At 43.5% G+C, this 22,252-nt stretch overlaps 1 protein-coding gene across 15 annotated transcripts in view; it reads left to right on the forward strand.

Moving 5' to 3' along the window:
• Window positions 1–22,252, forward strand: part of auts2a (activator of transcription and developmental regulator AUTS2 a) — a 373,611-nt gene that overhangs the window by 334,895 nt on the left and 16,464 nt on the right. The window contains exon 1 of one of the 15 annotated variants that reach the window (XM_084730526.1): window positions 10,051–10,159. The exons of 13 other annotated variants lie outside the window; for them this stretch is intronic. In XM_084730526.1, coding sequence (XP_084586652.1) covers window positions 10,066–10,159 — 94 coding nt within the window. In that variant the 5' untranslated portion in view covers window positions 10,051–10,065. Of the gene's footprint in view, window positions 1–10,050; window positions 10,160–12,584; window positions 12,833–22,252 lie in introns of those variants that run through there. One more of the 15 variants, XM_084730527.1, reaches the window with a different exon arrangement.

The raw sequence follows: 22,252 nt of genomic DNA on the forward strand, positions 1-22,252 counted from the left end.
GAGGGAGGCTCCGAGACGAGGGTTATGACCCCTTCAGGGCTGTGGCAGAAACGGGGCAGACTGCTGATGATAGGTCCTTGTGCCCCCCGCTATCCTACCCCCTCTTCCTCGTATCCCCGCACTTTGGGCCGCACAGGCCTCCAAACACATTTCCCACATTCTGGCCTTTGATTCCCTCCAGGGCTTGATTTGTGGCGTCCATTGGTGTGGCTCAATGGCCATGCTTGACAGGGAGGTTTCCTTTTGAACGTGCTTCTCTGTGGACTGATTTGGTTCCCTTGAAAGGATTAAGGCCCCCTTTGTGCAGCCTAAATCAACAGTGGGCCCCCCTCTCTCCTCCTCTATGAAAGGACCTGACTGGGGAAACAGTACACAAAATACGCTTTCTCTCTGCTGCATGATAGTCCACTCTCTTGGCCCCTAGTCCCATTTAAATACCCTCTCTTTTCTTCTTTTTTACCGTCTCCGTCCCCTCCTCCTCTCCTGCCATATGCTAATGCCTCCCACTATTGCAAAAAGCGAGTAAAAGAATCCAGGTGCAGGGAGAGCCAAGACCACTGGTATTTTTACGGAGGGTGGTGTTGAGATTAAAAGAGTCGGGTGGGTTTTTGTTGGAGAGGATTACCATTACTCTAATGGAACCAAACCCCAGCACAAGCAACAGCTCCAACAAAAATGATGAGAGAGGCTCATTTGTGGGATGATGAGTGTCAATATTTGCAGAAAAACAGGTGAAAAAATATTAATTTTTTGATGGTGCATGCACTTTCCTTTTAGTCCACGTATAAAATGCTCATTGGGCTTCAGGTTTAGCACCTGTCAGAGAAAGCCATGACAGCCAGAACAGCTCTCAAACAAAGCAACGACTGGTTTATTATATTGAGTTCTGCAATGAAGGAACAGTTATGGCTACTATGCAGAGAAGTGAAACTATAACCGTGATTCTGCAGAGCAACTTGCACATATGAGTCAGTAGTTAGAAAGTGTTGAAATCCAAAAATAGTGATGTAAATATGCAGCTTTTCTCATGATTCAGAAAAAATTAAAGATGGAAAAAATAGTAAAGAGTTAGGAAAAAAATATACCACATAGCTTGGCATTATTATGATAGAATGTATATATTCTTGGCAGATGCGTCAAACTTAGGTCTGTTGTGATTAATAATATTGTGACTGATTGGAAGGTAAGACATGAATATACCTTAAACCTACAAAGCATAGAGAAGGCCATTGTAATTCAACTGCTGATGTGCAGCTTTGGTAATGACTGACTGTTGGCTTTTTTCTCTGCAGCAAGACTGGAAATCAGCCCAGGGCAAGCTCAGGTCTCTTTGAAGACTTAGTGCTGGTCCCTCATCTTTTAATCTCACAGCCTTCTCACCTCCTCAGTAATTACAGTGTATTTTTCATGCTCCCTCAAAAGCCACAGTGTTTTTTCTTTCTTTCTGCCCGAGGCCTACATTGCATTTTAAAAAGAAAACCCAGCTGATGAGAATGCGGCTTTTGTGTTCTCAGACGTTGATTTGTTTTCTTCCCCTCTCGTGTCAGCTTCACCTCGGGGCCGTAGGTGTCAACTGTGCACAGTTTGTCTAATGCAGAGCTTAAAGTCACCGTCACTCTCTGCTTGCCTCACTGTTTTCCTCCCTCCTTCCTGCTCACTCTGGGTTCAGTTTGCCCAGGAATAGATTTCATTAACTAAGAGTCATTAAATGTTAGCTCTAATTACCGCGCCTGTCGATGTGCCTGCAGGTGTCAGCGAGCTAACCTGATTCATTTGCTCTGCAGGAGAGTAAGAACCAGTCAAAAAGATGTGCTGTAGTCTGTATCGGCCACCAGTGAAATAAACAACTTTTCTAGAGTGTAAGCTGCTTCCAAGGTGCCGAGGGTGGAAATCGGTAACCAAGTCTTATTAAGTCTGCGACTGCTGTCCAGGGAGCGGATTGTAGCGCTGGGCTGCACAGATACTGATGATGACAAACCAGCACAGTGTGTCACCACAAAGGCCTGCAGACAGATCTATCAAATGATTAAAGCTGTGTCCCAGGGCAGTAATATCTTGTCACCCGGTTACATTCCCATCCTTTATGATATTGTCAATCCACAAGCCATCCCAGAGACTCAGCTAGGTCATTGGAGAGCAGAGACTAAGCTCACTGTGCATTGTTTTGTTGAGCGTAGCCCCAGCAGCAAGATTAAGATAATGCTGGATGACATTTAAAAAGCTCTGCAGTGCCATTTATCAAGAGTAGTCTTGAACATTTTCTCATCAGTGAACTGTTGAGTCTGCTGTGTGCCTCTATAGATAGTCCATTAGAATAGAAAGGATGTTTGGGACTAAAACTGAAAAACTAGACAATGGGAAAATAAGTAATGCCACAAGTGATATTACAATCTTACGTTGTAAATAGGTCTGCATTGTGTAGTTTAAAAATATGATTATTTAGACAAAATAAAAATTAAAACCAGGATGATAATGTGACATTTGTTGTTGTCTGTGACATACAAACATGTTTTCTTTAGGGCCTGGAACAAACACTTATTTTCATTATCCATCAATCTGTTGATTAGTAGTTTGATGAAAAATGTCTTCTTTTTACCACAGCTAAAGATACACCAGTAAATAGTCACATTTCTTCATTTCAAAACAATTCACAATGACTACTCAGTTCTCAGAAATGTTGGACATTCATTTAATAGTCGATTAATTGTTGCAGCTCTAGTCTTCTTACATCTTGAGAACAAGATTCATAGGCCAGTGCATCTCTGCAGCACTACAGCGCTTCATTGTAATGCTGTTTTGTCATACATTTTTCCTTTATCAAAAATATTGCATCTTCCATGATCTGGATATTTCATTTAGCGTATTGTGATCATGATAATATTTTTAATTAATTGTTTTAATTACCTGTTACCTGCACACACATAATCCTGTCATGTTTAAACTGTGGGCCCAATCAGAAATGTCTTCATCATCGTGTGATTTTTCAGTTTAAGGGTGTAATGAACGAGCACTTGAGAGAGTTCATTTGGTAGATATATTGGAGAAACTCGTCCCTCATGAGACATCTCCTGCAGCTGTGTCTACGATGTGAGACTGAGTTCGGTGCGGGGGTGAATTGAAGTGCACAGTGTAGTGATTCTCAGTTTCCCCCCTCAGCACAACGCTGATTTCACCATGCTTTACTGGAGTTAATGTGAAAATGAAGCGGTGCTACAGTGAGACCCGGGGCTGACGCCAGCGTGAAGAGCGCCGCCGGTGAAGTGTGTCGGGCTTGAGTGCGTCTGTCACCAGGGGAGAGAATAATGTGCGATGTGGAAGGTGTAATTTGCAGCGCTGATGGCATTGTTTAAAAAAATAGTGGAAAGAGAAAAGCGGAGGTGAACTTTTGTGGCAGATATCAGAGCTGAAGAGCTCCCTGGATTGTCATAGAGAGCTCTGCTGGCAGCAAAATTGCCTGTGAGCGTATTACTGCTGTGTGGGAGGGAGCTGAGGGCTTGTTTTTCTCCTCTCTGCCTCATTCTCTCTCTGTTTCCTGAGAGCTGGACCGGTGATAGAGCTGTGTGTGTACTTCCAGGCTGTGGGCCGCCACCTGCTGTAATCTCAAGTGATATAGAGAGCAGCAATCACGCCACAAATCACCCAGGCAGCTCCCTAACTCATTCAGCGGACTGGAAAGAGAAGGTTGGCCTTTCACAGCACCAGTGTTGGTTTACTGCCCCAGGCTCCCTGTGCTGCCCTCGCACTGACCTCTGCCGTCTGTGTGGGTTTGTGTGTCAAGAAATCAGGGCTGCCTGTGGAACTTGACCTGATGCGCAGTGGAAAGATGACCTGACTACCATTGGCCTTTCGTGCGTTCTGAACGGCCCCAGTCAAGGACGGTCTCTTTTTCCCTGCCAGGGGTTTGGAGGTCACAGAGAGGTCGACGCCCCCTCCCTCCAGAGACATAACTGCTGAAATAAAGCATTGCTGTTGTTTTGGCTCAAACACAAGCTTAATTCAAATCAAAATGTTCCTTTGATATTTAATAACTGTGCATGTTTGGAGTAATAAGATGGGGCTCTGAAGGATTCAAGTCTGAATGATACATCAGTCAAGCAGATTCCAGACGTTTCCCCAGCGGACTTTGCCTCTGTTGGTTATCCGTCCCTCCGCAAGGAGCAGTTAAGGTGTCTCTCAGAGGTAAAGGAAGCTCAATATCCTGTGCCGCACAGAGGCAAGGACCCCCTCCTCTCCTTCCTCTCCATGGCTGCAACTACACAGAGAAAGGCTGTATTTCATGACCATGAAAGGGGCCGCTCCAGCCATGCCTCATCTGCTGACACAGCCAAACAAAGGTTAACAAATCAAGGGTAGCACCGGCTGATTTACTGCCCGGCTGTTGCAAACAATGGCCCAACCCCATGTCTACAGCTCACATTTACTGTGTCTGTCAGCAGGCAGAGAAATATGGCAACATTTGCAACTGTACATATTTCAAAATCACATTTAAATGTTTGTATTGATCATGGATCATTAGTCCTGGTCTGCGCTGTTCTCCCAAACTTTTAGTTTGGTTTAAAATGGTGTATGAAGATTTGCACTTTTAATACATACAATGCATTTAGTACAAAATATTTTCTTTGAAGCATTCTGCCAAGATTCAGAACACAACTGTCGTGTTAAATGTGGAAAATCTTGTTTGGGTTGCTGAATATAAGAAGTTGACTGAGAAGACAAACATAAACAATCCAATATCCCTACAAAGACTTGAATTGACTCTATGTACTCTTAGTGATCCTCTGACTTGAGGTTTGTGGTCAAGACAGAGTATATTTTGACCACTATGCAACCTGATTAATAACTTGTGTTTTTTTTTCTTCTTCAGTCACCTGTTACAGTCATAACATATCAGTTCAGGTCTAATTATGGAATTTTCTGGCAGTTAACTCATTGAGGTAAATACTGAATATGAGACCGCAGGTCTAGTTGGTGCCCACTTGGTAGAAGTTTGTTGATTGAGGATCAGTTTTAAGGAGATGTTGTGAATGGCTCTGTTGGTGCACACACATGCAGCAGTGTGGGACGGTCTCCTTCCATCCCCTCCAGCAACACAAAGAGGTCATTCAGAGTTTGTTCCCCAAGTCTCGAGGTTAGAGACTAAGCAAATCCATCCATCTTAATGCACTTATTTCAGCACCAGGAGAGCTGGAGGGAGGCTGTGTAAACACTCCTATATCCGACATGCCATGCTAAACCCAAAGAGCCTGGAACCCATCAGGCCAAAATTAAAGGTCTACATCTCAAACACAAACATTTAAATGGGCTGCACTCCAGAGATCAAAGTGAAAGACCTTAGTTTTCCTGTTGGCCCCCTTGTGTCTGCCACACGGAGATATGTGGCGGTTTAGCAGCCAGTCAGGGTTGGATGCTGGGCAGCTGTATACTGTACCTGTCTGTTCCTCTCAGGTCTCTAAGGTAACACTCTGTGGCATATTTTCTGTTGGTCTAAGTAAAGTAGAAGGATTATGGAAGCGTGCTCAGTTTATTTAGAAATCTGGTTGGGTCACAAAGACAATATTGAGGATCATTAAGAGAAAGACATAAGATTTCTTTGTCTTTGCTGATTAAAAAAAACATTTTACTGTAACATTTTCACTTTTTAGCAGGGATGTTCCTTACTGGTTTAGATGTTATCTTTGCTTTCCACCCTGCTGGTTAAAATTTGAGAATTAACGGCTGCTGTTGTGGGTTGCTATGTAACATCTTAGATTTAACATTTAACTACCATCATGCATTAATAAAATATTAAGAATGTGTGTATCCGACTAATATTTCTGGTGCCAATTAGTGAGGGTTGCAACAGTTAAACGACTAGATCATGGCTCTTCAGCAGGGGGTCCGCAACCTCTAGTGGGTTCTCACAGTTACTGCTGGGGGTCCACCAAATTATTTTTTGATGTTTTTTTGTTTTGTTTTTGTTTTTTTGTTTTTTTACAAAAATAAAACATGTCTGCAAATGCACATTAACATGAATCCAACATAGCAAAGATACAGAAAAAAACCCCCAAAACATTTAATTTGCACGACATTGACAAAAGCTTGGTAACTAGCCATTCTACACAAGTTTTACATGAATAAAGCCTAATACCATAGACCCTGATAAAATGCCAGGAGGTAATGAAGGTATGAAAAAATGGATACCGCCCAAGCCTCTAGCTAACCTATGCTGTGCAGCACCTACCAATGATGACAAACTAGTCGCTATTACTGAAACATATTGGCCAATTAGCTGTATTATTATCCCAAGTAACCTGCAGATGCTCTACTGAGCCATAAGAATGGGTTTGTAACTTTCGTAATAGCTGCTGACTTAGCAACTACATGTAAAAACAAATGACAGAAGACCCAAAAATATTCAATGCAATATATGTAGTAGGGAGTCAGCAGAGGGGTCCATGACCTGAAAAATGTTGCAGACACCTGGATTAGATGATCGTATACATCCCTATTTTTTTTTTTTTTTTTTGGCTCAGGCTAAATCTATCTTTATTTTCAAATTAAAGATCTAGTTCCTGTAGGTGAACTTTCTTGATAACTGTTAAGCCAAGTCTTTTTCAAACCGAACATTTTCCTTTTCTGGATGTGTTATTGTTACTGTGTCATTGACATATGATGATGGAGATGCTACAGAATAGTGGATGTCGATGGCTAGGTGGAGGTGTTGAAAGCACCAGTCTCCTCTTCCCAGGAGGGGTTCTTCCCACCATCACCATCACCAGCAATCACTGATCCAGTGTGACATCAGCCACTCTCCTGCCAACTGTGCAGCATTAACAGGGTCAAAGCACCACACACACACACACACACACACACACACACACACACACACACACACACACACACACACACCACTTATCAGGACCCAGCCATTCCCAGCACACTGTTGGTGTGTTCAGGCCAATTATGCCTGTGTCAGTCTTTGGTCCCTGCGGCAGAGGTGACATTGCCAAAGAGGGAGAGGGAGCAGGCCGCCTTAATGAGGCCTCATGGTGGCTTAGAGGTGTATGCGCATATGAGTGTGTGTGAGCCCATGTGTGCATGCATAACAGCGGGAGTGCCGGTCTGGAATGATCCACCCGTCTATCTTGATCTTCCATGTGTGTCTGACAGTCTTTCCGTTCTCAAGGTCTTCTCCCTCTGGCCATTTCCATCTCACTGCATCTCCAAACCTCAGTGTCTTTAAGTAACCGCTGCTGGCTCATGATGTCATTCTAGCAAACGGATTTCAGCTCTGGTGAATAACTTGAGGGCTGTGTCCCAGAAATGCAGCATAGCAGCTTTGCAGACATATGTACTAAAAAGGAGATGGGATTAACACAGTGGATAAGATGTTACTGTTCACTGTGAAATGATTCACCCCGGCGGTGATGGTGTTGCTTTGAGCAGCATGAAGCAGGATTTGGTCTCCCTTTGAAAAAAAAAAAAAAAACCTGATCAGCATGGTGAATGACAACCCAAAGTTTAGAGAGCCACACATTTTGGATTAGATAGTCATGGAGAATTTATTGGATAAAACAATGCCGCAAGGCCACCCATATTACAAATTTTAACTTTTCAAAGCATTAAAACCTTGTTGGGTTCTTTTGACACTGCAGGGTGTTGCATCAAGTAAATGACCACCACTGTAAACTGTATAATCCTCAACAGTCACTGTTGGAATCCTGTATATAGAAGCTTAGAGTCACACTTTGTGGGTCAACACTGTCTTTTGCTGAGTTTGGGTAAAGGAGTTCTGTTTTCTCGTCCACCCCTGCACTACCACAGGAGGGTCAGTAGTGTAAACAGAGCTTTTAAGAGACACAAAAAGCTGAGAGAGAGACAGAGCATGAGGACTCTGATCAGGATTGATGAAAGCAAGGCTTTAATTGCTCCCACAAGAAAAGAGGTTATCTTTTTTCCCTTCTCACCCTCTCTGATTCTCATAAATATGCAGGGCAGAAATAAAGCCCTGATGAGCCGCAGGGCAGATTAGAGAGGACTACAGAGCAGGATCCTGGTTTGTTAGCAGCGCTCCACAGATCCCTCTGCATGTGTTTCTCTGCTCTGCGCACACACTGCCTGACTATCATTTGTCTCAACCTACCTTTCATTAGACTTCCACAGGCTACTGACTACATATGGTCAGGTACTAGGAGTGCTGGGGCTGTCAGACCTTTAATGCAACATCGCCCCCTGGTGTCAGGTGTGACTTCAAGTTATATTGTGAGCAGAGTGGGTGGATGGGACATGGTTCAGTTGTGGTGTGTGCGTGTAAAGTTATATCCTGGAAAGGCCATTTTAAAGCATGTGTATTTGATATAAACAAAGTGAAACAAACTGCACAATGTTCCATTTTATCCCCATTCTTCGGTTCATCATGTCTGGCTGTTGGCCACTGTTCTTAGAGGCCTGCCCAAACCCATCAACGTCCATCGCACTGTCACCATCTGCTACAGATTAAGCTGCTCCTGGAGGGGGCGATTTGATTTCGGGGCTCCAGCATCCCCTTTTTATTCCACGTGTCAGCTTTTACTGTAAACACTGTTGCACAAAAACCAAAATCCCAGAAGGGATTGCTGCAAACGGGCCATTGCGCCGGTATGGTCTGCACGTCTGGTTTAGCTCTTAGTGTGCTTAGACGGCAGCTCTGCTGGGCCATTTAGAAGCAAAGCTGGGAAGCCGTGTTTGGAAGCTTTTTCCCTAAACCCTGCGCTCAGTCAATGTGCCCTGTGGTGTTGTGATGTATGAATCCCCTGGCCATGCCTGACACTAGCGAGCCTGTCTGAGCCCATGTCTTCGCCGAGTTGTAGGCCGTGGACAGAGGCCGCATTGTTCCTCTAAAGTAACCCAAGCTGAGGGCAGCCGCTGCCCAAAGGGGGATATCAAGTTGTTCTCTCCCCACCAACACCACAATCCCAGCTTAAGCTCCGAGGCTTGACGAGGGAGCAGAGAGGCAGCTGACTGTTTGGACGACGGCACAGTTCAAATAAACAGCTCAAATCCCAACCAGCCTCCCCCTACACTAACCCTCCCTCGCCAAGTATTGCAGTCCCACAGCCATAGCTCATCACTGCGAAGCTTGCCAACAGCTCTCAGCTAATTTGTGGTGTTATTTTGAAAAGCATGTTGATGTGGCTGCACTGAGGTTTCCTGAGAAAGAGGGCTGCGAGCGGAGGGAAGAGGTTGAGAACTTAGGCCTGGTTATATCCCTCTTGTGAGCAATGGGTAGGTTTACCACCACATCAGCAGACCACACAGCATTTCCAGGCGAGAGGGATGGAGGGATGAAAGTAGAGTGGAGAGGAGAGGAAAGACTACCATTAACAGCTTCATTTCTGCCCTGGAGTGTCCCGCTAATCCGACTGCAGTGAAACCTGAGCGAGGGGGTAATGAGACGGCACTTGACACACTCGCGCACACACGCACGTAGACACATCGGCTGCTTCTGTAATGCCGCTGAAGATTTAAGGAGAGAAAAGGCTACATGCAAATTGATACTTCACTAGATTTTCAGTCATTTGATCCATGCATTCGAGCCATTACCCCTCTGGAATGAGTTTTTCTTATATGGTTGTAACACTCAGTTGCAGGCTGTATCGAATCTGATCCTTACAGGCAGCCTGTATGTGTGCTGTGTGTATGTGTGTAAAACCAGTTGGCCCCATTTGAAAGAGAGAAAAAGAGGCCCAGACTGATGACTCTCTGGGGACAGATTTCTCTTTCCAGCCCTCCATGCCTCTCTCCCCGGTGAAATCATGGTGGTGTCAGTGTGTCAGCTCGAGCTGTCACTCTCCTTATTGCTGCGAGCCAGTTACTCTCATACCATGCTTCCTGGCTGAAGAGAGAGACAGAGGGGTGAGAGGAAGACAGAGGGCTTTTTCTACACTTGACACACCCCTTGATGCAACTGGAGAGTCTCAAAAGAAAGAAGGAGTGAACCAAGGCTGTCTGTCACCTTAGAGGAGCCAGCTGTACAATTAACAGACACCCCCAATGGGCTGGTTTGGTACAGTCCGCCGGGCTTAGCTGACAGGCTGACAGGGCTTCATGGAGGACAGGCCAACACTGAACAGATCCAGGCAGGAGACACGGAGCTGCAGTACAGGCCTCTCCACCAGGGTGGCATTGGACCTGTTGGCTGGTAGAGTTTCTGTGTGTCCACGTGCGTATGTGTGTGTGAGAGAGTGAGAACATAGAGGGTGTTTATGAGCAGTGTGGGTTTTTATGAGCATGTGACTGTAATTGAGATTTAAGCCGGTCTGTGTTTGAAGTTTGTTGGTTCAACAGGCAATTGTCTATTGTTCCTCTGAGCTGCCACAGTGACTGACAAGAAACACATGTTGCAATGTCAGTCAGTGTGTTGTGAAATGCTTGAGTTGCGCTGACACACAGCCTGAGTTCTCAGTATTGTGAGATTCTAGTTGTTTTAAGACTTTCATTTTTGCTCTGGGTTAGTGATTTGCTACATCAGTTTAATTAACTTTACTTCACATCAAATCATAATAGCACATCTTCCCATTGCATACCAACCTCAAGTAAAATCATCCGGCCTGTCACCTAATTTTGTTTGAATATTAAAATCAGCCTGTTTTCTTGAAGGATAGATTATCTCGTCACATTGGTTCAATGCCACAGAAGAAATGAGGCACTCTTCTATTTTCTAGCTTCAAGCAGGGATGTAAAAGTATGCAAAAGTGCATATTACATTTTGATTTTCAAATGGAGATACCAGTTTAGGCTTTGACGTGTGGTCTGCAGTACCTTCAGTTGTAAATGTCTCCACATAGAATGATGCGCACATGATGAATTTTAGTAGAGATGTTCTGATATCATTTTTCCTTAAAGATTCTGATACCTGAACTTTGTGTATTGGCCAACCCAGTAGGGTTGGGCGATTGGACAACTATATTGTCTGTCAACGATGGGCTGAATCCATCGCTGGTTGCTTTTTTTGGACGATTTTTAGGTCGATATTTGGAGACTACTATGACAGAGTACTGATCTGTCACCAGTGTGTTTAAAAAATATATATATGTATGGCCTGGTGCACATTAAAAATGACGCGAGACTGCTAGGAATGAGCAGTGTCCCATTTTGGTCTAATAAATTGTGTGATATCACATAGGTGCATAGGCTTGCATACTTACCGATACCCAGACGCATTTGTGATTAAAAAAAAAGTCATAGTACTGTTGTTTTGGGCAGGTTGCAATTAAAATTAAAATTCAATTAAGAAGAATAAGTAAGTAGAAGTATAAACGATTGATTTAAAATTTGTTTGGGATGCACTGATATATTAGCAGGACATTACTATCAACCAATATACCTTGTTGACTACTATCAGAATATCGACAAATAAGAGGACATTCTCTGATGATAGTGGTTGATGTTTATCTGTTGTGTTGCATCACTTTTTTTTGGTTTAAATGTTGTGTTGGTTATTTTTGGTGGGACTCAAGACAACTGTAGATAACTTACCCAGCTGCTGTTATTCTTTTAAAACAATTATTTCTTTGTTTCCCTAGCACAAAAGCTGGAATAAGTAACAAAAACAAAATAAACAACAACAAAAAATTGGTATCTGCATCAGTATTGGTATCAGCCCAAAATTTCACAATTGGTGTTTATTTAAAATTCAGTGTTGCAAATGTTTCATGAGGAAGGAAATAAATCTAACACATTTATTGTTTCTTTAAAGAGAGTTTTGGACACTTCAGAATTATTTCCTGAATCCTGTTATGCAAGCAATCCACGCTAATGATACTGGTCATGTGCCATTTTTGCTCTTACAAATAGTCTAAACTGATAGTATTTGTGTGTGGCACTGGTAAAGTGTACACACTACTCTGAGGTTGAACTGACAAAGGGGGCAGAAGTTTCACGGATGGCTGAGGACGTGAGTTGCTAGCAGACATGTAAGGCGCAATGGGCCTTTCAGCAGACCCTGCTGTACACTCTCTGGGGAACAACATTTACACAAAGAATGGCCACCTACCATTTCTCACTCCTCACTAGTAGAGATATCAGGCCCGGTGAGGAGCCCCTTCAGATGGCTTACGTACATGTGACATGTCTGAGGTCAAACGGTCTGGCTCGCTACACAGCTGCCTTGTCTCTCGGTGTACTTTTACACCACTGTGACAGCGTGCACTGACCAATTGTCGTGGACTGGATGGCTCCTCATTACACACTGCTGTTATTTCAAAGCCTCAGTGAGCCTCTGCATGACAGCCAAACCTGCAGAGGATCTGTCAGCCACAGGCAATGAGTGTTCCCCTGAGGGCTGCCCCGCACAGGCCTCTGGCAGGAGAAACCTGGCCTCTTGGCCGGCTTTCCACCCACCCCTTCTGGTGGTCACCTGTGCCAGCATGCCCGTCATCGAGTCTCTGACCCAGCTCTTCTCCCGTTACGCTCCCTCTAGCCTGACCTCACACCCTCAGGGATATATAAAGATTTGTTCTCCAAAGGGGAGCTGGAAACAGGACACCTTGCAGCCACAGATCCCACCGATACATCCTCATGTGCACATAAAGACGGTAATGGTGTTTGCAGGGCGGTGTTGGGGGAAGGTGCCCAAACATTTAGCAGATTTTCTGAATGCTGTTGGGGTGAGAAGTGAGCAGCGAGAACAAGACGCAGAACTAGTTGAGAGCCATTATAGGAGTAGCTGTAATCAGAGCTACTGTAGGTGGAAGAGTGTTGCTGCTGTTGCTTTCTGTTAGTAAATGGCTTCATTATGACTGGAGAAAGGAGACAGTGCACGTTGGCCCAACCAGACAGAGTCTGAATGGACCACGGATGGATACTAGCAAAGGTAGGTGACAGGACAGAGCGAGTTCATTTCCCTTTCTGCTCTTTTCTGTCACTCTTGTGTTTCCCTCTCTGTCCTCTGTTTCTCTCTTGCACTCTGTCGTCTATAAACATGTGTAAGTGCTTGTTCACTGTGGTCTGGCAGCCGCACTTCTATGGCCTTGCATCTGTCAGAAGAGCTCAAAACATTCAGTGGCTTACTAAGCCCAATTACCCCAGATTGCTACCATTTCACAGAGGATCACAGTCACAGACAGTCTATCTTAAAAGAGGAGTCAGGGGTTTATGTCTTGGTTAACCGCGCACGCCATGACATCACTGCATATACACACACTATTTATATTTACATATGCTGTTGCTTTGACTTCACAACTTGTGATATAAAATTCAGAAACCAAATGAGACAGGCATGAAATATAGATGTTAAAAGGGTGGCTTAACAACTCTCCCCCCTGCCTCCCGCCTGCTCTTGGCCTTTTGCTCAATCACCGCTTGTTAAAGCAGCGGTTTGTGTTACTGTGAGGGGATATCAGCACGCTGTGGTATTCTCACTGGAAGACTACACATGTCACGCTCTCGCAGCCAGAATAGTTGGCCTGCTCACCTAACCCCCCCACCACCACCCTCCCACCTTTATTTCTGTTTAGCTTCCCTCTCTCCTTCCCCAGCCACCCCTGGGAGTCTAGAACTAATAAAACAGCTCCAGTCCAAGACCCTCCACACTGCGGGATGTCCAGGCTGTGTAACCCAACACCCTTCTGGGCTCTAGCTTTAGAGAGCTGCTGACATGACGGAGAGTCTGGGGGGGCCAGCAGGGGAGCGTCCATCATTGTCAGGCCCCAGTGCCCTGAGCTCCCATCCGGAGCATGTCCAACACACATGCCTGTGAGCTGTGAACTCATTGCTGTGAGGTGCTTCGACACTCTGGAGACACCACAGGGGTTTCGCAGAGTGTGGTGTTACTGCTCTAAGAGCAGCTAATGCTGTTAAAGTCTTCAGAGCTGAAGGAGGGAGGGATAAAGAGCTAATAGACTGGAGATTCTCTGGAGGCTTTGGCTATGAGATCAGGGAGAAAGCTTCCCCAGCCGAGTTTACCGACGGGGTGTCAGCTTCTCTGTCAACTGATATCAGCAGACCAAAGTGCAAGTCTTAGCTTCTCTACTCGACAGCATTACATTTGTAAACAGTGGGTTAGCCTCTAGCTTTTAGCATGGCAAGCAAAATTAACCGCTTCTTCAGCAAAACTCCAAACTGACAGTCATGTCAAGCCTCTGTAGAGGTGCATTGTGGGTCAGTGTCTGCAGAATCCCTTGGTTAATGTGCAGACTTGGGCAACATGGACTGTCTCCACTTTGGGCACCAGAGACAAGTATTAGAGCATCAGGGATTTCAAAACACCTTCCAGTCCCACAGATGTGGGAGTTGAGCTCAGATGTCATTCACTAATGTGAACTCCAGGGTATTCCACTGAGCTCCCAGACAAGGAGGAGAAACGCTGCTAAAAGACAGACTCTCCTGTGTGTGAACAGTGAGCATCACACAAGTAGTGTCATTAAAGGGCTATTGTATTGGACTGCATTACAATGTGTAGCTGTACCTAATACAGAAGACACAAACACATGGAGAGAAAAAGGAAAGGCAGTGTGTTATGTATTGGCTTGATGGCTCTCTGAGGTTTTTATGAGCGTGTGCTCAGAGCGAACTAGCGGCCCGCTGTTTATTGTTCTCCTCTGTGTGGGAGGGAGATCTGTTAAAGATGTCTGCCATTAATGCGACTGCAGGCTTCATTAAGAACAAATAAACAGAGCCTGGTCCCTCACCGAGGAGCTCTTTGGGGAACATATGCTGTCTAAACCACTCCTGAGGTCAGACCACTGTCAACACTTGCTGCTCAATTACAACTCTAATTTTGTTTTCAAACAAAATATTGAAATAGAAGAGGAGCGAGTTTGCAGTGTTTTCCTTCTCCTTTTTTTTCTGGGACAAAATGGTTTTCAGACTAAGGCCCGAGGCAAAATTGTCTTTCAAAACGTTCTGCATAAATGGAGACTGAATATTTTTGAGGAATATTTTATTTAGCCAGCCTAGCACAGAGGGAGATCCTGATTGTAATTAATGTTTACTGAGACATGCCAATGCAAGATGGAATTTTCAGTGACATCTACGAATCCTTGTTCAGCACAGTGTGCTCTTTAATTGATTCAACTTGAGCAAACAGTCTGCCTCCCTTTGTTTATTTTTCTGTTTTCTGGTGAGAATCAGAATGATGGTGATGTGTGTGGAGGAGAGAAGACAAAGTGAAGGGCAGAAAAATGCAGCTTCCTCCCAACAATACCAACACTGTACCTGCTGCGAGTCGAGCCTCAGCAGCCCACGCAGCTTTCTACTGTCTTGAGACCAGATTCATCTGCTTATGACTGGCATCATGGTACAGTTTTGAGCAAGTGCATTGTCTTAGCTGGACTGTGGTCAAACTGTTGGTGTGAAAGATGTTTTGTTTATGTTCTTAATTTCCAGGCCATGGCCACAGTGCTTAGTGGCTCCAGGCCACATTTTATCCCCGTTTACACCAAGCTAAATTCTGCCAAGGTACTGCTTTTGGACTCCCAGTCAAAATAGCTACGTACTTCGAAAACACAATCTCTGTGTCATCAGAGAATGTATCAAAGTATATTCCTGTGTTTTGTAGCTTCACCATACCAGCATGGTCCCACAGACGGCAGTGCAGGTCAGTTGTGCCACTACTTTGATCCAAACTGAAATAACAAAATCTTTCAGATGGATTGCCATTAAATTTTGTTCAGACATCAATGGTCCCCAAAGAATGACGGCTAAGGACTTTGATGATCTGCTGACTTCATTTGGTGCCACCAGCAGGTCAAAGTTTCAGTTCATCCTGTGAAATATCACAATATCTAAAAAATGGATTACCATGAAATTTGGCACAGACTTTCATGATTCCCACATTATGTATCATGATGATTTTTGGGATTTCCTGACTTTTCCTCTAACACCACCATGAGGTTGATACTTCTGATTTTGAGTGAAAAGTCTCAACTATTAGATGGATTGTCATGAATTTGTCCACATGTTCATTTCCCCCCACAGAATGAACCGTAATAACTTTTGCGATCCCTTACCTTTCATGTAGTGCCTTCATCAGATCAGGTTTTTAATTCATCCACTACTTTGTTTCTGAACTGCAGAAATAATGATATTCTCATCAGCCTCAGCTGTAGTGAGCATTTAGTTCTAATGAATACATTTTGGTAACATAAGATGATAAACATGGTAAACATACACCTGCTAAAAATCAGCATGTCAATATGCTTACATAAGCATTTAGTACAAAGCTCCACTGTGCATGAGTAGAGCCTCACAAGCCACTGGCATGGCTGTAGAGTCCTAGTCTTGTTGATGAACAGGTACGAGAACAAACCCCAGTTCTGTAAAATTCACTGGCAACTTCTTGTTTGTCGATGTAGCAGTCTCCCTCCCTTTCAGATAGTAGACAGTAATAACATCTAATGTAGCAGCATGACAGTGGTGTACAGTCAGCACCCTGAGATTACCTGCGCTTGCATCATCTGGTCCCCCCAGTCCATAATGCAGAGCAGGCTGCCCTCCCTCCCAACCTGCTCCTCCCTCCCTATTAGCACCTGTTTCCTCTCAACAGTTTCACAGCTGTCACAGCCACACAGCCACTCAGACCCACCTTCACTTATCATCTACTTGTTGAGAATAGAGTTGTTGGAAAATGACACCAGCTATTGTTGTGGGGATTATCTGGTATTATCTTTGGTATTGTGTCTTCAGTTTAATAAGACAGGCACTGATGTGTTGGTACATGAAAGACTGGTAGGCAGTGGAATTAAATTAGTAATTATTACAAGGCTAACAACCACCAATACTGTTATTTCAACCGAGGTGCAGTGATTAATTTATTAGTCGATCAAAAGAAAATTGCTGATCTATTATTTGTTTCATTCAGAAACTTCAAACATTTGCTGGTTCCAGTTTCTTAAATGTCAGGATCTGCTGGTTTTCTTTGTCACTCATGATGGTAATTGAAGAGTCTTTGGGTTTTGGACTGTTGGTTGGACAAAAGAAGCTACTTTAGTCTCTGGGAAATTGTGACGAGCACTTTTGGCATTTCTCTGCCATTTTATAGACTAGACTGTTAATTGGTTAATCGTGAAAATAATCATCAGATTAATCAGTCATCAAAAGCAAGTCTTCGTGTCTTATTTTTGCCCTTTGAAAATTCCTTTATCTTCATGTAGTGTTCATTACTTACCTTACACTTCACAATATATTTTATGGGGGTGAACAGCTGTTCCTGTAACAAAGTACAGAGGCTGCAACTAACAGTGATTAATTTAATAATTGATTAACTCATTAATTATTGTGGCTCTATAAAGTACATTTATTTTAGTACCTTTGTACAGTTTTTAAATTCTTGATTTATTTTCCTTTTGTATGACAATTTTAGACTTTTCTTCACTACATTATCTAACAGCTGTAGTTTCTTTGCCTATAAACACCTTACAAAATCATCATATATGATCATATAGGACTTTAATTAGTGCGATATTCTGGCCGTTAAACAGAGGACTCATTTCTGAGGTACTAGCATCAGTGCATCAGGCTGAGCCCTCTGCTCTGTGCACATGTCTGACGTCCACACAGCCGCCGTGGCTCAGCTGTCAGCCTCGTGGCTCCTGCTGTGTGTTAGGTTGTTGGTTTTGTGTGATTGGAGCTATGCGACCCCTGCCTGGGTGAAATCCCATAAATGAGTGTGAGGGTTTAGAATGCATCCAGGCGCTATTTTGAGGAGGATGGCACGGACGGGATGACGGCAAGGAGCGAAGGCTTGGGATGTCACAGAGGTCTCAACAGCCATCAATTTGTCAGGATGTCTTCAGGCTCAGGTGTAGGCTGTCACATCCACCCACACTCACATGATAGAGAGCGAGAGAGAGAGATTAGTGAAGTAGTTCTGGCTTGAGTTGGCCACTAATGTATTTTTCAAAAGGACAGGTGCTGGCATGCCAGTTGCGCTTTAAAAAGATGATGTTGTTGGCACTTGTTTGTTAATCATTTATATGGGCCAGGATGTATCCAGAGATGACATTGAAATATAATATGCTAAATTAATCCCCTTATGTACTGCAGTAATGACCTAACACCACATTAAACTTCCTAATGCCCTGCGTCTCACTCTGCCAGGCCTCCTGTCACTCCCTCTGTGGATCATAGCGCTGTGCAAAGATTGGTTCAAAGATCTGAGCTGTTTGTCTCTCACATGGCTGCTCCTATCCAAACACCTTGTTGATGGAGGACCATTAACCAACCAATACACATGCCTATTAACCCTGCAGGCTCATTGTAATATGAGCTGCACATTAAAAAATGTAAACAGTAAATACAGCTGCATGGTGCTAATGAGCTGTGGTCCACTGCAGGACGGTAACAACAAAGGTGAGAATAAAAATAGAAGCTGGAAAGAGGGCTGCATACCAATTCCCAAATGATACCAAAAACTCAAGGTACAATGATACCACAATAATAAACCCATGAAGCAATATTTATCACAATATTATAGAATAAAGGAAAATGATGACGAAAAAATGAAATGAAAAATGAAAAAAATGAAAAATGAAAAAAAGTCCTTTCTTAAATAATAAATCTTATTTGTACAGCATTTTTTGTTCATGTACATTTCTTAAGGAGTGTTCACACTTGAAGGTCCAGTTCCAGTTCCAGGATCAAACCAATGCAAGGATGATACATTGATTTAATTTTCCACTTGGTCCGGGTTGTATTCACAAAGGCAAACTCAAATAGTTCTAAAAGGTTTTGGATTCTCATTGTTATGTTATAGCCTTGTTATATTTACCTTTTTAAAAACTAAATTAAAAATTGTATGCCCCTGATGTGTCAGATTTTTCCCATGCTATCTAAAATGGTATTGAATATCAATATTTTTAAAGGAATTGTATCAAATTTTAAAATTTCAGTATCACAACCACACTTACTCACACCAGAAATTCACGGCTTCAGAGTGTTGGAGTCTGCCGTTCACACCAACCCAAACAAACCACACAGAGATGGTAAATGCTCCAGGGTTCAGTTCAGCCGGACTAAACAAAGCTGATGTGAACCTGCCATTATAGTGCTTCAGGTTTCCTTCTTTAATAAAATGAAAATAGCCAGCATGACCTGAGCATGTGCAAAAAATTGGCATGGGTTGTCTTTGGTAATGAATGTTTAATTATCTATGTACAATTGCAAAAAAACACTGCAGCAATTAGAAGCAGTCCCTCTATAAAATCAAAATAAAATAATAACCCATGTAATATGGCAGTGGATATCATCATAGTGTGGTACAGTCTGTAATTTTTAAAATTGCGATATTCAATATGTAGAGTTATATTCCTACTGTTATCTCATGCTTTATAGCATTTTTTGAGAAAGATTTTTATGGATGGAGTTTTTTCATCCACATTCATCATTCTGTGTTACATTTTCATGTTATCACTTTATATTCAGTTGAGGCAGATCAGCGCTGTTGCCTAATGATTACATGCTGCAGTGTAGCTTTAACCCTGTAGTGAGATACAAATCAGAGTAGTGGTGTGTGCAGCTAATGCACTGTGAGTAGGAGATGGCTCACCCTGGGATAATGAGTTATCCCCCTAAGCCCCTCGCTGGGTCCCCTGACATGCAGCCTTAATGAATGGCTTTCCTGCACACACACACACCCAGCTGACCCTCACAAAGCCCTGCTGTACCCCCCTTCACCTCTTAAATCCGGCCTCTAGCTTTGGCCTCCCAAACTAACCCACCCACCCAAAGGCCTGATTCTCCACTGTAATGCTCTACCAAGCAACACGTACTAGTTAGAGACGGAAATACGACTAAAACGTTGAGAGAAACGGCAGCACTCCGTATTTTGAGTAACCCAGAGGGGAATTGCGCTTATTTGTTTCCAGGGATGAAGAAGACTGACAAATGAACCCTCGCGGGAGGGAAGCTGGTGTATACTCCTCGTCTCTTCTTCCTCGCACCGCCCGGCCCCTGAGTCTTCATTATGACCAGAATAGACACCTTCTTTTTAGCGTGTTAGCACATTCTCAAAACAAGCTGTGGACCTGAGGGACCGAGGTGCAGCAGGAGACTTGAGAATTGGGAATTTCTCCTCTCCCTGTCTGCTGCTTGTTGTTTGCCAGCAGCAGTCTCTCTTGACCGGTAATAGCATTTGTAAGTGGAGAAGATTGACATGGATGAGGGAGATGGATTTAAGGGCTGCTGGGCTTTCTTGTTCATTGATGCACGTCAGTGTTGAACAGGGATGTGTTTTGTGTGCAGACTACGAAAAGAAGAAATGGTGTTTGGATGTGAGGGTTAGTTAGCTTTAAAAAGGACACCTCTCTGCATTATTATGGGCCGTTTCTTCTTGTGCTTGCCCGCAGACAACTCACAGCAACTATAACAAAAACCCGTCAACCTGACAAAGTGTGGCTTTTGTCTCCTGACAGGCTGGCAGATGTCCCAGTAAGCTCTCACACACAGAGCAGGAGTCAATAGCTGTTATTGTAGATATTGATCGTGATTTTGCATCAGGAATTAACTCCCCTGACCCCTAACTAGGATATCACATGCACCTGGGGTTGCTAATACCTCACTTAGCATTTTAATGCTAATGGCCAGAGGTTCTCATAGAGCCCTGTTAGCTCAGTCTGCTCCCAGTGGAATTGCTCTAGAGGGAGCAGTGTGTCAGGGAGATGGAGGCCCGTTGTGACAGGCTGCAGCTCAGCAGAGCAGGCTGTTGCCTCCGCCCAGGGGAGCTGGGTCCCATCTACACCTCTTTGGCAGGTGAAGGATTTAGCTGGCTTCCCTAAGGGGGAGGAGGAGCCCTTGCTCCTGCCCTTAACCCCCCCTGAGGCCCGGGGAGAGTTAATTACAGTTTACGTATGCACTGTCATATCCCATGAGCCTCTCTGCCTCTGGAGCAGCCAAGCTGACTGCTGATGTCTGAGCACTTTGTTCTGTAGGAGGAGGTCCCTGCAGAGAAATACCCTGGACGGAGCTTATTAGCTATTGTTCAGTGTGACTTCAACACTGTACAGCAGTTATTATTCATTCTTTGGATTAATTCACACTTTGGACATAATGGAGTCCAACCAGGGCTTCTAATGGCAGGTAATTGCTGGGTTTTGGCAATTACCTAGAGTCCATAAAATTAATCCTCACCTTGTCAAACAGCAAGCTAAATGTGCGTCCGTCCTTCATGCAACATACGGGAGTGCATTAATGAATGTGGTGTTGTTGTCATGCTGTGTCTTTTAATATGCTACAATACTTAACTGGAGTCACCCTCAAGTCAGTTTGCATGCTGTAAAGAACAAACGATTAATATGATCAAGGAATAACTGCAGTTTTTATTTGAATAAAGTATCTACTTGACTTTGGGTGAAGGGAAAGAGAAGAATGGAAGACTAACGCTTTTGAAATATCTGCAACTATGAAAATGTACGTGCAAACTTATATACTGTTTGCACACACAAGTACAGTTTGTTTCCCCTCAGTTACAGGGAACATGATGCAAAAATGTCCCATTAACAAATATGTCCAGACCTCAATTAATTTGTCTTACAAATGGAAGCTCTGTCATCCAGGTAAAGAAAAAAAAATAACCTTGAAATGAAGGTGATGTTGTGTTGTGTACGATAAAAACTGATTTAGCCTGGAGAGGAAAAACACATTTCAGTTGTGTACTTTGTCCCCAGGGATGGTGTTAAAGGCTGTGTGAAAGGGCTTAGGAATTGGTGCTTGTGCTGGCACAGCTGCAAACCCCAGCAGGGCGTGTCGGCATGAGATCGAAGAGTGGGAAAACATGCGCATGTCAGTTTGTGGGGCTGTCTGTCAGCTCAAAGTACACACACTGGGCATGGCAGAGGAGATGGCAGATAGACTAATGTCCTCAAAAGACCTGTGGCTCACACATATTCATAAGCTTTGTCAGAGCTGGTGATATTCAACTGCAGTGTTCACTGATCTGAGGGAAAGAGACCATTTACACACTGAAAGAGCCGAGCACCTGTGTTGTGTGCATGTGTGAAAGCAGCGATCCTGTTTGGTGTTTTGACTTTCAGCAGATTCTGATTGATTAAAATAGTATGTTCTTGACATTCATCAACATGCCAGTGAACCTCAGTGTATAAAGCTATAATGATTTGTTGTTTAACCTATTAGTTACTATTTTAATACTTGATTCATAATTTTGAATAATTTTATATAATTTTTTAAAATATTTTTTATATAATCTTGTCGATAATTAAAACATTATTTAGTTACAGCCCTATTGATGTATGTTTCTGCTGTTTTTAACATTTTTGTTAAAAAGCTGTTTGATTTTCTC

This window comes from Lutjanus erythropterus, chromosome 11 (genome assembly GCF_056507025.1).
Source record: "Lutjanus erythropterus isolate fLutEry1 chromosome 11, fLutEry1.hap2, whole genome shotgun sequence".
NCBI lineage: Eukaryota > Metazoa > Chordata > Actinopteri > Lutjaniformes > Lutjanidae > Lutjanus > Lutjanus erythropterus.